The sequence below is a fragment of the Ranitomeya variabilis genome, chromosome 4 (genome assembly GCF_051348905.1).
Source record: "Ranitomeya variabilis isolate aRanVar5 chromosome 4, aRanVar5.hap1, whole genome shotgun sequence".
Classification (NCBI taxonomy): Eukaryota; Metazoa; Chordata; class Amphibia; order Anura; family Dendrobatidae; genus Ranitomeya; species Ranitomeya variabilis.
This window is the reverse complement of record NC_135235.1, coordinates 623,177,919-623,193,914: the sequence shown is the minus strand read 5'-3', so window position 1 is coordinate 623,193,914 and position 15,996 is coordinate 623,177,919. Positions and strand designations below refer to the sequence as shown.

Below are 15,996 nucleotides of genomic sequence, written 5' to 3'. Positions count from 1 at the left end.
TGCAACACCCTCTGCCACAAGGTGTTGCCTGGTTCCAACCCAGTCAGCTTTCTCCTCTAACTTCCTGCCTGACCCCCAGTTTACCCACTATGGTGGGGAGTGGCCTAGTGAATAGAACCCTTAGCTCCCCCCGGAGGCCCGACTGTGAAATGTATTGGTGTCTGTGATACCTGATCAGATGAACTCCTTCAGTGCCATCAGACGTACCATAGCTCCCCTTAGTGGCGGAGCCACAGTACTGCAACGACCAGGACTCTGGGGCGCTGCACTCCCCCCTGGTTAAACACAGTACTCCGGGACTGGGAAGAAAACGACAATACAAATTAGCAAAAATACATACAGTTTTGTTGAGTGCAATAACAATAAGTATGTTTGAACAGGCTTCCCTTTATGGGAGGTAAGGACACTTGAACGTTTCAAACATGGTTAAATATCATAGCAACATGCTACAAATAACTTTCCTTTTACCCAACCGGGTATTCTACTAAGTGCAAAATTGTTGAACAATAATTTAACATTGCCTTTAAGGACATACACTCTGAATCCACTAAAGACCTTCTTATAATCACATTATAAGGCAATTTAACTTTTTCATTCTCCTACTTTAAATCTGCAGGACCGCCTGTCCTAACGGCACCAGACCTTCTGCCTCTCCTTTCTGTTACAGGACCGCCCCGTTCAGCCCGGGCCTACTGCCTTTTCAACTACTATACACAGTATAGAGCATAACATTACTTTCAATTTAAGAGCACTGAGCCATCTCTACATGACTCCTATGAGGACTCAGGGTTTACCTTCTATCCTCATTGTCTATCAACATTATCAACCATTTTCTTTACATAACATTAAACCTTCTCATTACCTCCTTACTAACACGTATGCAGGACACTACGTCTACCCCTACGAGCCCACTGCATCCTTCTTCTAGCTTTCACATTCTTTCAGGGAACATCATCAGCATTTCTTTACAATTAACTAGTTGGATACATATAACTTTCTCATATAAACATTATCATCACTTTCTTTCATCAACATTATTGCTATCTCTTAGCCTTTAAAGCAATATCACCATTTAAGTGCAACAAACGAACATCCCCTTTAAGAGGGGACTAAGTCTCTATGGGGTAGCATATCTTCTCAGGCTACCAGTCCGTACTCAGCAAAGGTTCCGGTGTGGTATCTTCACAAAGAGTCCTTCTTTAAGTAAAACCAGTAAGAAGCACCTTTAAGAAGGTGCAAACTATTTACAAGCAGTTTGTATCATGCACTGTTCATGATTCCAGCAGTTCTTTCAGTAATGAATAAACAGGAAACAAAACAAAAAAGCAGAAGAAGGGATCCCGGGTAAACAAAGGGATCCCTTTAAGAATAACCCAGGTCGGGTTTAAAGTAGCAAAAAGCAGGGAAACAAACAGTTAACTATGTACAGTTTCAGGTTTCCGAGGTTTAGTTGGACGGCTTCCAGGGCTGCACCTGGCACTTAACCCTTCTTGGCCTGGGCAAAGTGAGGTCCAGGGTTACACCCAGTGCTGAACAAACGCCGTTAATCCGTCTTGCATGTACTGTTAAATCATGCGCAGCGATGGAGGTCTGTGCAGCTTGAGTATGGACATTTGCTGCAGCAGAGGTAGCGGCTGCTGCAAGATCAGTTACTGGAACGGAGTCAGCAGCTGTGGCACTAGCAGTCGCGGGAGTGGTGTCAGTTGTCAGGGCAGGGTCGACCTTCATACCTGCTTCAGATGCGGTCCCTCCGGTGCCGGTCTGCTCCGTCTCCGCTGGGGTCTGGAACGCTGGTTGCGAGGCCTTGTGCTGCGACATTGTCATCTCTGCTCGCAGCATCTCGCTTTCCGGCAGGGCCTTGCTTTCTGGCTTCGGAGCGCTGGGACTTCTTTCCTGCTCCGGACCAGATGAGGCTGCCGACAGATGTCTGGTGAGGCTCCTGATGATGGCCTTCTTCCACCCGGCCTCAATGCTCAGCTGCGTCCGCCGGGGTCGGTCGCTGAGCTCGTCCACTCCGGCCTGCAGGAATTCAGCATCAGCGGTGGAGGCCTGGTTGCGGTGCCCCTCCGGGTGGCTGGGGGAGTCCTCTGCTCCGACCCCACGCTCCGGCTCCGGGCGGCTCGCCATGGCGTCCTCCATGTCGCTCACTTCTTCTTCCTGGTCCTTTTCCCGCGCTCTCCTTCGTGGGCGGTTTCGTTTTCTTTGTCTCTGCCCACCATTGAGGATCAGGAGGCGGACCTCGGCTGTTGACGGACACGTCCTCAAGGGGCAGAAATACTTAGACTGGGCGGCCATTGTCTTTCGCGCTCTTCAGCTTGCTTACGCCCACTTCCACGCCCTTCTTCTTCTCCTGCGCTCCCCTTAGCGCTATAATGGCGGCGGTTTTGGCGGGAACTTCTGGCGGCAAGTGGCAACACACAGTCCTTGTAATAAAGCACAGTCCAAGCACAATAAATCACAGTTCCAAGGCACACATGACCTGATTCTTCAGGCTTAAGTAGATCCTGTTCGTGACGCCAAGTTTGAAGCGCCCCCACTGCCGCAGGGCCGAGGGGTACCCGGTACCGGGCCTCTGAGTCTCTGCTCTGGGGTTGTCACGGTGGCTAGGCCCCGGTCCGTGACCCTGCCGTGGGGCGCACAGCAAATGATAGGACGGATGACGGTGGTGGTGAGGCTGTGATGGTGCGGTGCAGTTGTGGGGTACAGGTCGCGGTTAAATAACGAGGACACCAGGTTGCAGTCTCTTTACCTCTTTACTGAAGATCTCTGGGTCCTCAGTCCAGAACACGGTTCACCAGGCTGCGCAAGTCCAGCCGGTCCAATGGCACCTCCAGAGTTCTCTTCACAGGTGGAAATCTGTGCCTTCCTTCTAGCGCTATGTGTTGCGGTCCTTCCCTGCTGTGCTTACGGAAAGTCCCCACAACTGTTGTGTCTGTTTCTTAAGTTCCCTCACAACTCGATTAGATGATGTTCTGCTAATCCTCCGTCCCTCCCTGATGTCCTGGTAGGGACGGCACCCGTTTGACGGGTAGGCTCGGAGCTCTTCCGGGACCCTAGAGTCGCCCCTCTCCACAAGTTGCCCCCCAAGACTGCATAGGTGATTTAAGTTAGACAGCCCGCCTTAGACTGACTGTCCTGCCGCTGTTTAGAGTATTGCTTGAAGCTAGATATTATGATACTCCCTCGGCGTTCCGGCCACCGGTAGTGCGCCTCAGTAGGATGTTGCTTCGGTCTTACAGCACGACTCCTACTGGTATTTCTCCTTTTGCGTGATCTCGTCTCTCACTCAGCACAATCTATCTCGCTTCTAATCCTTCCTTGGGCACCGCCGCTATCCTGAGCAGGCACGGTCCCGTTACGTTCGTTCAAGTTGCCAAGCCTCTGTCAGGATCCCACCCCTGACAGAGACCCTACTGTATCTTCCCCTGCAACACCCTCTGCCACAAGGTGTTGCCTGGTTCCAACCCAGTCAGCTTTCTCCTCTAACTTCCTGCCTGACCCCCAGTTTACCCACTATGGTGGGGAGTGGCCTAGTGAATAGAACCCTTAGCTCCCCCCAGAGGCCCGACTGTGAAATGTATTGGTGTCTGTGATACCTGATCAGATGAACTCCTTCAGTGCCATCAGACGTACCATAGCTCCCCTTAGTGGCGGAGCCACAGTACTGCAACGACCAGGACTCTGGGGCGCTGCACTTACACCTCTCTATTCCCAAGATATGGCCCTCTCTTCCCTTTACGTCAATCTAGCCTTTTTTGTAAGGTGAGCTTGGTCCTCGTCTCTTCTCTGTGGGTGTCTTCTTAGGGATCACCCCCACTTGGCCAACAAAGCTTGATTTATATAGTGGGAAGAGAAAATGCCATATCTCAGGAACGGAGAGGCTCCGGAACAAAATGAAAAACAACGCCGGATTTAGGAGAACAGTGGCAATTACACCGCGTAAAAAAATACATATTTATGGCAAGTAACAGATGCTCTTTAAGGCCACCATTGATTTCACTGCCGCTTTACTAATCCTTCATGACACTGATATGACTGTTTTTCAAAGATCAAATAACACCGCGTGGTAAATCCTACTTCATGACATTTATAGTGATATTATTTTTGTTATTGTTACATGTACAGCACTATTCTATTCAGCACTTTATGGTGATATTATTTAGACACTTTTTGGCATAATTAGGCTTCATTCACACCGATGCTATTATTTCTGTTTTCCTGCCCCCTTACAGAAATAAAAAAACTGTGTCAGATCCCACACATGATGGAGACCAATGGACCCCATATATTATAATGGGGTCTGCCAGGTTTACATCAAGGTGGCTGCAATGCTAAAAGAGCCAATAATATGAAAGCCACCACGAAGAACCCATTTTTTTTCATAATTGGCAACGGCTCCTATTGGACTAATGTGGATGCAAACATAGCCTTACCTCTGCCCCTTATAGCAGCATTATTTAGTGACCGCATGGCCATGTTATACATTAGGAGAAACAGCCTCATACACATTTGACCCTGTGGCCTCTATTATGAAGGTCATGAGTCAAAGATGGTTCAGGTTTATTACCTTACCATCCTGGGGACCCATTGCTATATATATGGAAGACTGAAAATATGGAGCCTCACTTAAAGGTGAGGTAAGTAATAATAATAATAATAATTTTATTTCTATAGCGCCGACATATTACGCAGCACTTTACATTTTAGAGAGAATTTGTGCATACAAAGACATTACAGCATAATAATAAACACATAGATCAAAACAGATACCAAGAGGAATGAGGGCCCTGCTCGCAAGCTTACAATCTATGAGGAAAAGGGGAGACACGAAAGGCGGATGGTAACAATTGATTTCATTGTTCTCACCATTCCTAATGTAAGAATTCAGGTGTTAATGTAATGCTGCATGAACTGGTTATCAGCCTAAGTATGTAACAGTACAGACACAGAGGGCTATTTATTGTAAAAAGTGTGTGAGAACATGGTGCGAGGAACCTGATTATGGTAAAAATTTTGAATGGGCCACACAGGGATAGTTAGGTTAATGCGTTGAGATGGTAGGCCAGTCTGAACAAATGCGTTTTTAGGGCACGCTTAAAACTGCATGGATTGGGGATTAATCGTATTAACCTGGGTAGTGCATTCCAAAGAACTGGCGCAGCACGTGAAAAGCCTTGCAGATGGGAGTGGGAGGTTCTGATTATTGAGGATGCTAACCTCAGGTCATTAGCAGAACGGAGGGCATGGTAGGGTGGTAGAATGAGACGAGGGAGGAGATGTAGGGTGTTGTTGAGCCATGGAGTGCTTTGTGGGTGAGGGTAATAAGTTTGTACTGGATTCTGGAGTGGATGGGTAACCAGTGTAATGACTGGCACAAGGTAGAGGCACAATTGGTGAGGAATATGATTCTGGCTGCAGCATTCAAGACAGATTGGAGAGGGGAGAGTTTGGTAAGAGGGAGACCGATTAGTAGAGAATTACAATAGTCCAGATGAGAAGGAATAAGAGAAACAGTGAGAGTTTTTGCAGAGTCGAAAGTAAGAAAGGGTCGAATTCTAGAAATGTTTTTCAGGTGCAGATAACAAGAGAGAGCCAGTGATCGGATGTGGGGGGTGAATGAAAGTTCTGAATCAAGGATGACCCCAAGACAGCGGGCATGTTGCTGGGGAGTAATGGAGGAACCACACACAGAAATGGCAATGTTGGGCATAGGTACATTGGTAGAGGAAGGAAACACAAGGAGTTCAGTTTTCGACAGGTTCAGTTTCAGATAGAGGGAGGACATGATGTTAGAGACAGCAGTTAGACAATCTAAAAAGGCAGGCGTGATATCAGGAGTAGAGGTGTATAATGGGTGTCATCAGCAAATAGATGGTACTGGAAACCAAATCTACTGATTGTTTGACCAATTGGGGCAGTATACAAAGAGAAGAGGAGGGGGCCTAGAACCGATCCTTGAGGAACTCCAACAGTAAGGGGAAGGTGAGAGGAGGAGGACCCAGCAAAACATACAGTGAAGGAGCGGACAGAGAGATAGGAGGAGAACCAGGAGAGAACGGTGTCCTTGAGGCCGATGGAGCGAAGCATAGTGAGGAGCCGATGATCTACAGTGTCGAATGCTGCAGAGAGATCCAAGAGAATTAGCATGGAGCAGTAACCCTTAGATTTAGCTGTTAGTAGATCATTAGAGACTTTAGTAAGGGCAATTTCAGTAGAGTGTAAAGAGCGGAAACCGGATTGTAGGGGGTTGTGAAGAGGGTTATCTGAGAGATAGCAGATAAGACGGGAGTGGACCAGGCGTTCCTGGAGTTTAGAGACGAAGGGAAGATTAGAGACAGGACTATAGTTAGCAGCACAGTTTTGGTCGAAGGATATTTTTTTAAAGTAATGGATGTATGATGGCATGCTTAAATGAGGAGGGAAAGGTACCAGAAGAGAGAGAGGTTGAATATTTTTGTTAGGTGAGTGGTGACAGCAGGGGAAAGGGACTGGAGGAGATGTGACGGAGTGGGGTCACTGGTGCAAGTGGTCGGGCGAGAAGATGCAAGGAGCCTGATTACTTCTTCTTCTGTGACTGGTTCAAAGTCATAAAGTGAGCTAGATGCAGTGGGGGAGGGAGGACAGTGCATGGTATGAGGGGATTGGGAGATAATTTCCTGTCGGATATGGTCAATTTTTTCTTTGAGATAATTGGCCAGATCGTCAGCACAGAGATACGTGGTTGGGGCCTACACTCTTGGGTTGAGTAGGGAATAAAATCTGTCAAAGAGACGTTTAGGGTTATTGGATAGTGAGGTGATGAGGGTGTTGAAACAGATTTGTTTGGAGAGGTGAAGGGCAGTGTTGTATGTTTTAAGCATAAACTTATAAAGGATGAAATCTTCGGGTAGATTAGATTTTCTCCACAGACGTTCGGCGCACCTGGAGCACTGCTGTAGGAAACGTGTTTGCAGCGTGTGCCAGGGTTGTCGCTGTCTATGCCGTGTTGTTCTATGTATAGGCGGTGCAGCTTCATCCAGGCACATTGCAGTGTTTCATTATAATGCTTCAGTGCTGAATCGGGACATGAGAGGAAGGACATAGGGGATCAGTAATGTGATAAGTGCTCAATTGTTTACTATGCACAGATCTCTGATTAGGGGAATATACCGTGGTGAAAATAAGTATTCGATACACTGCCAATTTTGCAAGTTTTCCCACCTATGAAGAGGAGAAGTCTGTAACTTTAGTTGTGTGTACACTTAAACTGCGAGACACAGAAACTAAAAGTAAAAAAAAAAAAAAAAAAATCACATTGTATAATTTTTACATAGTAAAATTGCATTTTATTGCATGAAATTAGTATTTGATCACCTACCTACCAGCAAGAATTCTGGCTCTCACAGACCTGTTAGTTTTTCTTTAAAAAACATTCCTACTCTGCACGCATTACCTGTATTAATTGCACCTGTTTGGACTTGTTACCTGTATAAAAGACACCTCTGTACCAAATATTAAGTTATGTTTTTCTATTATATCAAATACTTACTTTGTGCAATAAAATGCTAATTAATCATGCAAAAATCATACAATGTGATTTTCGGGATTTTTTCTTTAAGATTCTGTCTCTCACAGGTGAAGTGAACCTGCGATAAAAACTACAGACCTCTCCATTCTTTGTAGGTTGGAAAACGTTCAAAATCCGCAGTGTATCAAATACTTTTTTTCCCCACTGTATAAGGAAAGGGGAAACTTACTATAAAGCAAAGCTATTACTAGGAAATATCAATTCTCTTAAAGGGATAGTAACCAATAAATAATCTGCATAAATTTGAGTTTATGTCTCTTTCTTTGTATATGGTAATGTAAGAGGTACACACAAATCACACATTCTGGTAGGTTCCCCTTGCTATCTATTGTGCAATCATAAAAGGATCAGTAGCTACGAGCAGGCAGCAGCAGAGGGGTTAAAATATCTTGACAAAGGCCAATGCTGGCCTGCTGTCACTTACCAGAATCGGAGGTCCCCCTGCCAGTGCTGAACCTGAAGCTGAGCGCCTCCTCACTTGATGTCCCTGACAAATGTCATGCCCATAGACTCAGACACATAGTCATAATGATTGCTGGAGGACATTGAGCGACCCCAGGAAGAGCAATGCAGGTGGGAGCCTCTTTTCTTAAAGGAGGAGGTGAACCTGTAAAACTTCTTGTGACGGTTTTTCAAATATTCCCTGTAGTTCTTGGTGAGCAGGGTGTACAAGAAAGGGTTAATGCAGCTGTTGCTGTAGGTCAAGCAGGTTACCAGGTAGTTAATGCACTTTTGGGTTTGGGAGGAGAGTGGAGGGGACATGTCATATAGTCGGATTAGCTGCCAGATCCAGAAAGGCAAGAAGCAAGCCCAGAAGACCAGGACAATGCTGAAGATCATAATTAGCACCTTCTGCTTCGGGGACCTCTTGTTCTCCTTCTTATTGATGGGATTCCTCTGAGATTCCAGATAAGTCCTGGCTAACCTGGTGTACAGGTAGCCAATGATCATACCTGGTGCCATGATGCTGGTGCTGAAGAGTACCGTCAAGTACGTCCTGTAGGCATCCTCACTCCACGTTGGGGCACACATCCTTTTCACCCCCTTCCCCTCTACTTCTCTTAGGGTCATCATGATCATCATTGGCAAGGTGAGAAGAAAAGATAGCACCCATACGGCAATGGCCATGGACTTTCGATAGCCCTTGGACCTTCTGACCGTGTCCAGAGGTTTGGTGACCGCCATGTACCTCTCGGTACACATGACAGTGAGGGTGAATATGCTGGCGTGCATTGTAAAGAGGTCCAAACTGAGCAAAATCCGGCATCCGATGTCCCCAAAGTACCAGTCTTTGACGAAAGAGGTGCACACGATAAATGGGATGCTGGACAGGTAGAGGAGGTCCGCCAGGGCCAGGTTGATGATGGATATGTACATAGATGCAGCATATCTCATGGAGTGGCACATGACCACCAAGGTATACACATTGCCCGCCATTCCAGCCACATACATCAGAGATAGGATGGTACCAAATGTTGCTGTGATAATTAATTCCTCCATGCTGTACCCCCGAAGGTCCAGGTTGGAAAAGTTCCCCGGGCCGGAGGAGTTGGGCTCCATTAGAGTGTCCGAGCAGCCGGCCCGGGGAAGGGACCGTCTTATGGAGAAGACTGAGGTTTCTCAATAGCTAGAAACTGCAAAGGAGAGAGGGAAACAACGGAAGGGAGGGGGAGGAGAGAGGCGGTGACGACAGCACAGCTTTCCCTCACTATCTTCTCCATCCTTCTCTATCTTCTTACTTTACAGATCCCTTGTTCTGTCCCTTCCTTTGTGTTTAGCTCTTGTTCAGCTCTCGATCCATCATTTGTTCCTTGTGTCACATTTTCCATCCCACTGCCTGCTTGTTTGTCCTCTTCGCCTACTGCACTTGTCTCATTCTTCCCGCTTTTTGTCCTCCACTGCTCTGTTTTTCTTTATCCCTGTAACTTTTTGGAATGTTACTTCATATCCCTGTTCTTCACCCATCTTCCTCCATCCTTCACGTAGGAGGCAACAGCACCCAGGATGGAATGGCACATTGTACAGATTTTGCATTGTGTCCCAGGAGTTTACACTTGTCGATTACCTCTTTTTGATTTCATGCTATAACCCGATCCATTTAGTTCTATCCCATTAACTCCTGTTGTACTCTGAACACAGAAATCTTTATGGTGATCAAAGTCAGAATCAGGGGCCCCTGGAGAGTGGAGAACCCTTCCAGGTCTGTCACATGTCCATTATAATGAGCATATAGAACCGACAGGGAAGTGTGAAATGTGTGTTGTGTCAGGCAGCTGCTAAAAGGATCCTATATTTTTATCTTTGCACAATATTGACTATGATTGTTTAATGTCTTGCCTATTGTAAGTATTAATGCAGAATCTACTCACCTATGATCCAATTCTTCTAATTAGAGATGATTGAATCAAATCAATGCCAATCAAATTTGTATTGAAATTTTGGGAATTCGCATGATCTGGTTAAGTTGAATGGCCACCTCCATTTTGCACATTGCACAAGATTGCGTCACCAAGAGAAGGACCACACGACCTGTGGCGTGGCAGGGAGAGCATCCCCATAATGCTTTGTATATATCACATCACATGTTATAGCATGGGGGACTATAATAACTTGTATAAAAGTCATAGTGACAAAGCTCACAGTGATTGAGAAAGGGAGAGCAAGCCATAAAACACTAAGTAAAATGAACAGATAGTGTGTGACAGCACAGCAAGGGCGAATAGTTACCAGCCATGTACTCACAGTAATATATGTTGAGGTCACTTTGACATTACTAAAACTGTTTGTCTTAAAGAGCTTAAAATGGCTTGGATGGAGTTGTAAGGTGTGCAGGGCAGTAGTCATAGGCGAGGGCCTGTTGTTGTCCCACTCCCTGGTACTCCAGAAGTAAATAAAGTCCAGTCTGCTGTGTGAAATGTATAACACTCACTTTTAATCCAGAGGGCTCCATCAGTTCTGTGATGCTGAATCCGGATAGAACTACACAGTCAGTCAAAGGCTCTTTATCCATTTTTCAACAGTTTATCTTTACTCAACAGTTCAGTCTTAGTCCCAGATACAGCATAGTATATTAGATTGGTAACAGTTCCTTCAGCCTGCACTATCCCTACCTTTACTGGCACTCCTTGCTCCTGGGATGTTCAACCTGGCACCGCAGCTTTCCAGAATCCCGACCTGATTCCTGTCTGTGGATCCCCGTCCGTTTCCTCCTTTGGGGACGAAGGCAAGTCTGGCTCCTCCATACCTTTTTCAGGCCGCTGGCCTCGGACGTCACAGGATGGACCACCAAAATTTGTTGCAGCCGTTCTCAGTATTCACGTGACTTTCAAACCCTCTGGCTCTGAATCACTGTTTCCATAACTCTTGTCTGATAATATAATATCTCCAACTCTCTCTAAAACCAGGAAATACTTCCCCTTATATTACCAGTGCCCTTCCCTGACTGGGGCTGTTCCTATCTTATGTTAACTATTACCTTACTGTACCTAATTACTTCCTAAACTATAGTGCCCTCCATTGTACTTCCCAATCCTAACCATGCTTATCACTCTTTATTAATCCTATGCTCAAGTCCTAAGTTCTTACCCTAATACTTTCCCTAGTCTTAACATATTAACAGGCCATTATAGAAATTAATTTACATCATCGTTGACAAAGTATGCGAGTCATCCACAACATTAATGTGAAAACATTATGTAGCCTTATTTACAGCTAAGCAAAATCGTACCGGTTTTATTAAGAAGGGACTAAGAGTATGATTGTCCCTGACATACTCTTACACAGTTCTAGGAGACCTTCATATGTTACACAAGGTTTCTAGGGTAGGTGGAGGCTTTGGAGCAATTTAAATTCACCGCAAATGAAATTTTCTTGGAATAATTCAGAAAAGCTGGCAAATTCGAATTTCAAAAGATTCGCTCATCTCCACTTCTAATCTCTTATTTCTCCAGTCTGTCTTCCATAACCCCCTCACCTCCAGGTCTCATGCACTCTTGCGTCAGTCTCTTCTTATGGAATCATGAGCTCCCTCTGCTATAAATTATTCCCTTTACACTGGGCCATGTCCTCACACTCCTTACCTGTTTTCACATCTCCCACTTCCAGCCTCGGGGCTTCCTCCTTCTTAAAGACTTTGCCTTAATCTTTTAATTTTTGTAAGGCTACGTTCACATTTGCGTTGTGCGCCGCAGCGTCGGCGCCGCAGCGCACAACGCAAACAAAAACGCGGCAAAACGCACGCTAAAACGCTGCGTTTTGCGCCGCATGCGTCCTTTTTGGCCGAAAGTTGGACACAAAAAAAATGCAACTTGAAGCGTTTCTTGCGTCCAACGCTTGCGGCCATGCGGCGCAAAACGCAGCACAACGCATGTCCATGCGCCCCCATGTTAAATATAGGGGCGCATGACGCATGCGGCGACGCTGCGGCGCTGACCGCAAATGTGAACGTAGCCTAAGATGTTTTTCATTGAATGTCTATGGCTAGGACTACATGGTGACCATGTCCGGAGCTTGCCTGTCTATGATGTTACACCCATTCTAAAATATATTGCGTGTAAAAGGTTGTGAATGATGTGTTCATGGGGTCTACACTTTTTAGAAATCCTTACCCCCTACATGATGAGATGAGTTTCCATCTTTGCAAGTTTGTTTTTTCTCTTTACTGCTTTAGGGGTTAATTAATTTTATATTTGATCTATCTATCAATATTATTTATTATTATATCTTTTTTTTTACTTTATTTTTAGTCCCCTTAGGAGACATGGAACCTATGATCCACTGATTACCTGTTTTATATACTTCAATAGCATGGTATTGTGGTACATAGTGAAAATCACAGTCTCCCAGGAGGATCAAAATGACAGACATATAGGTCCACAGTAGGTTGCTGATTTCCAAGGCAACCTATTGATACCCTGCAATTGTGCTGTAGTGGAAGGGGCATGGAATGGTGCACCCACCGATCCACAGATTTTACATGCAGCTGTCAGAAATTGAATTTGGCATTTAAGGGGTTAACATTAGCGATTGGAGCTTAATTTGCTGTGGTTACATCGAGAAGCTGGCTGTCAAACACAGCTGGAATCTGTCGTGTATGATGGGGTCTCAGTTCCTGATCCACTCCATTCACAGGCACCCAACAAAGAATTTACCAGTAGTGGCTAAAGCTTTAGCAGACTTTTTAGAATAAAGGCCCCGTCTCACTTAGCGATTTACCAACGATCACGACCAGCGATATGACCTGGCCGTGATCGTTGGTAAGTCGCTGTGTGGTCGCTGGGGAGCTGTCACACAGACAGCTCTCCCCAGCGACCAACGATCAGGGGAACGAGTTCGGCATCGTTGAAACTGTCTTCAACGATGCCGAAGTCCCCCTGCAGCACCCGGGTAACCAGGGTAAACATCGGGTTACTAAGCGCAGGGCCGCGCTTAGTAACCCGATGTTTACCCTGGTTACCAAAAAAAACAAACAGTACATACTCGCCTTTCGGTGTCCAGGTCCCTTGCCGTCTGCTTCCTGCTCTGACTGACTGAGCCGCCGTACACTGAGAGCAGAGCGCAGCGGTGACGTCACTGCTGCGCTCTCACTTCTCACTGTACGGCCGGATCTCAGTGAGAGCAGGAAGCAGACGGCAAGGGACCTGACGGACATCAGAAGGCGAGTATGTATTTTTTTTTTTTTACATTTACGCTGGTAACCAGGGTAAACATCGGGTTACTAAGCGCGGCCCTGCGCTTAGTAACCCGATGTTTACCCTGGTTACCAGTGAAGACATCGCTGGATCGGTGTCACACACACCGATTCAGCGATGTCAGCGGGGCCTCAACGACCAAAAAAAGGTCCAGGCCATTCCGACACGACCAGCGATCTCGCAGCAGGGGCCTGATCGCTGGTACGTGTCACACATAGCGAGATCGCTATGGAGGTCGCTGTTGCGTCACAAAACTTGTGACTCAGCAGCGATCTCGCTAGCGATCTCGCTATGTGAGACGGGGCCTTAAGCGGTCATGTTTGTTTATGATGAATGGTTATATTTCTGGTCATTACATGACTTGTATCATGCATTTTTCACTAGTCTTCCTTTCTGCAGGCGCTATGTCTAATTTTCAGTTATCTCTGAGCTAGTGGGTGGAAACAAGCTGCTATAATGTCTGTGAAACACAGCACATGCAGACTTGAACGATTGCTACTTTTATGTCTGTTTGTGACACATGTTCAGAAGTAGTTGCAGCAGAGGGACATTATATCGCAGTACTGAGCAGCACTTGAGGTGAGATAAAACACTTAGTAGAAGTAACAGCAACATGGAGGGCATTACACAGCAGAACTGAGCTGTGTATATGTAAATCCAGCGCTGGGGTTAGATAAGACATGTGACACATTGTGGAAGACATTATGCAGCAGTAATGAGTAGTATGTTAGGAGTCGAGTTCCCGCCGCTGCACAGGGGGAATCTCGAACCATGTCTGCTGCGGTCTCCCATTCTGCATCAGCTGCAGTGGAGCCTGCTCAGCGGAGACGTCGGTCCCAGCGTCTCGCTCAGTCTGATTCTGTGCAAAGGGTTACTGCTGCCTTTCCAGGCTCTGCCATTGTAGCCTGTACTGATCAGCGGTGAACAGACGTCTCTTGGACTAAGTCCTGCTTTTTCCCTTCTGAGCATGCCCAAAGGAAGACCTCTCAGTGGAGGTCTGGGGTCACATGCTCAGGTACTGCAGCAGCTCCTATTGGTCCTCTAGGAAGGTCCTGAAGTTGCTCAGTTACTGTAGAAGCTCTCATTGGTCCTCTAGGAAAGTCCTGAACTTGCTGCAGCTATAAAAGGTTTGCATGGCCGCACGGCCATGCGCTAGTATACTCTTGTTTATGTGTGTGTGTTGTGAGTGAAAGTCGCTCTTTAATCATCCCCTCACCTTGTGTTTGAATGCTCGCGTAAGGAGGATGATTGTAATCTAGCGCCCGACTTTACCAACATAGTACACAAACAGCGTCTATTGCTGTGACCGCCAGTGTGGCGCCATGCGCTATCACCGCACTTTCCAAACCCAAGTCTGGGTGGTTAGTGGCGTCCGCCAGTGCGGTACCGCTTGCACTCTCGTGCTACTATATTATTATTTCTGTTACGTGCGGTACTGCGGCCCTGTGACGCAACAGGGTTTGCTTCTGTGTGTGTATCCTCATTGTACCGCCATATAGTCGTCATTGCTTAGCAGCAGGTTCCATCTCTGCACGGCGGACCCCGGGCTGCGAACGGACCTTATTCCTTTTCTCTAGTTATTTGGTGCGTTCCGCTAGCCCTAACATAGTATAGTTGTCAATTCAGCATTGAGGTGAGATAAAACATTTACGAGAGGCAGCAGCACAGTGGGCATTATATAGCAGTACTGAGCTGTATAACTGTGAATCTAACACTGGATTGAGAGAAAACATTTATTTGAAGCAGTAACATGGATAACCCGATCAGAAATGTTCTGCTTTCGTACCGGACAGTCAATGTTCGTGCCTGGCGCAGAACATTGACTTTCTGCTGAAGTCCAGCGCAGTGTTCGGGGCATGGAGAGAGAAAGAGAGAGAGAGGGAGAGAATCCATTATTTTCAATGGGGTTTGGGTTTCTGTGACATGGCAGTTAACAGTTTTCTGGTTGAATGATGAATGCAGGAGGCATAAGAAGAAGAGGCTGATAAGTGGAGGAAGAAGCATATTTCTCTGATAAGATATATTACAAAATTATTTACATACACTAGAGATTTAGGCAAAGTTTGTTGAAAACATAGTGACCATTTAAGTCATCATAGACTCCGAAGTTGTTTTGGAAGCATAGCCATCACAGGTCTTGAATGGATTTGCCCTCTCTTTCCCAGATACTTGAATTTCTAAATTATTAGCACTATATCAATCATTGTTGATTATTTTTGATTATTGTTGATTATTGTCCAAAAATTATGCAGAAGGGTCATTCAGTAAAGTTTGGTTGTAACAAGTTGATGACAACCCTTGTTGGACCATTAATAGTGGCCAGGCCACATGGGTTCTAGCTGTCATTTGAGCCTCCACAATTGAGATTCACATTGTTATGGATGGCCACTGGAGACCATCAGCAGAAGATCTGTCTGCACTTATTACATATGGTAAATTCTACAGTTGATGCAACTTCCTTGGTCTAAAACCATGAATACACCAAATTGTTTTCACCACATCATCGCCAGGATCAGTATTCAAGGAAATTAATTCAAGAACTTTGGTTAGAGAAGGTCTTCTGTGCCCATTAAATCTATGATTACTAGAGATGAGTGGATAATGGCCTGTTAGCGTTTTTTACTCCTTAAAATTCAAATTTAATCTCCCTTATTTATTATGCTCTGGAGTTTTCTCAAGACTCCAGAGCATAATAAAAATAATATGTAAAAAATAAAAAAATCTTTATAATCACCTCAC

At 45.8% G+C, this 15,996-nt stretch overlaps 1 protein-coding gene across 1 annotated transcript in view; it reads right to left on the bottom strand.

The window, feature by feature from the left end:
• The window catches only part of LOC143766104 (urotensin-2 receptor-like), a 51,519-nt gene extending 42,323 nt beyond the window's left edge, over nt 1–9,196 (bottom strand). The window contains exon 1 of the mRNA XM_077253503.1: nt 7,992–9,196. Coding sequence (XP_077109618.1) covers nt 8,042–9,127 — 1,086 coding nt within the window. The 5' untranslated portion in view covers nt 9,128–9,196 and the 3' untranslated portion in view covers nt 7,992–8,041. The remainder of the gene's footprint in view (nt 1–7,991) is intronic.
• Nucleotides 9,197–15,996: the final 6,800 nt, after the last annotated feature.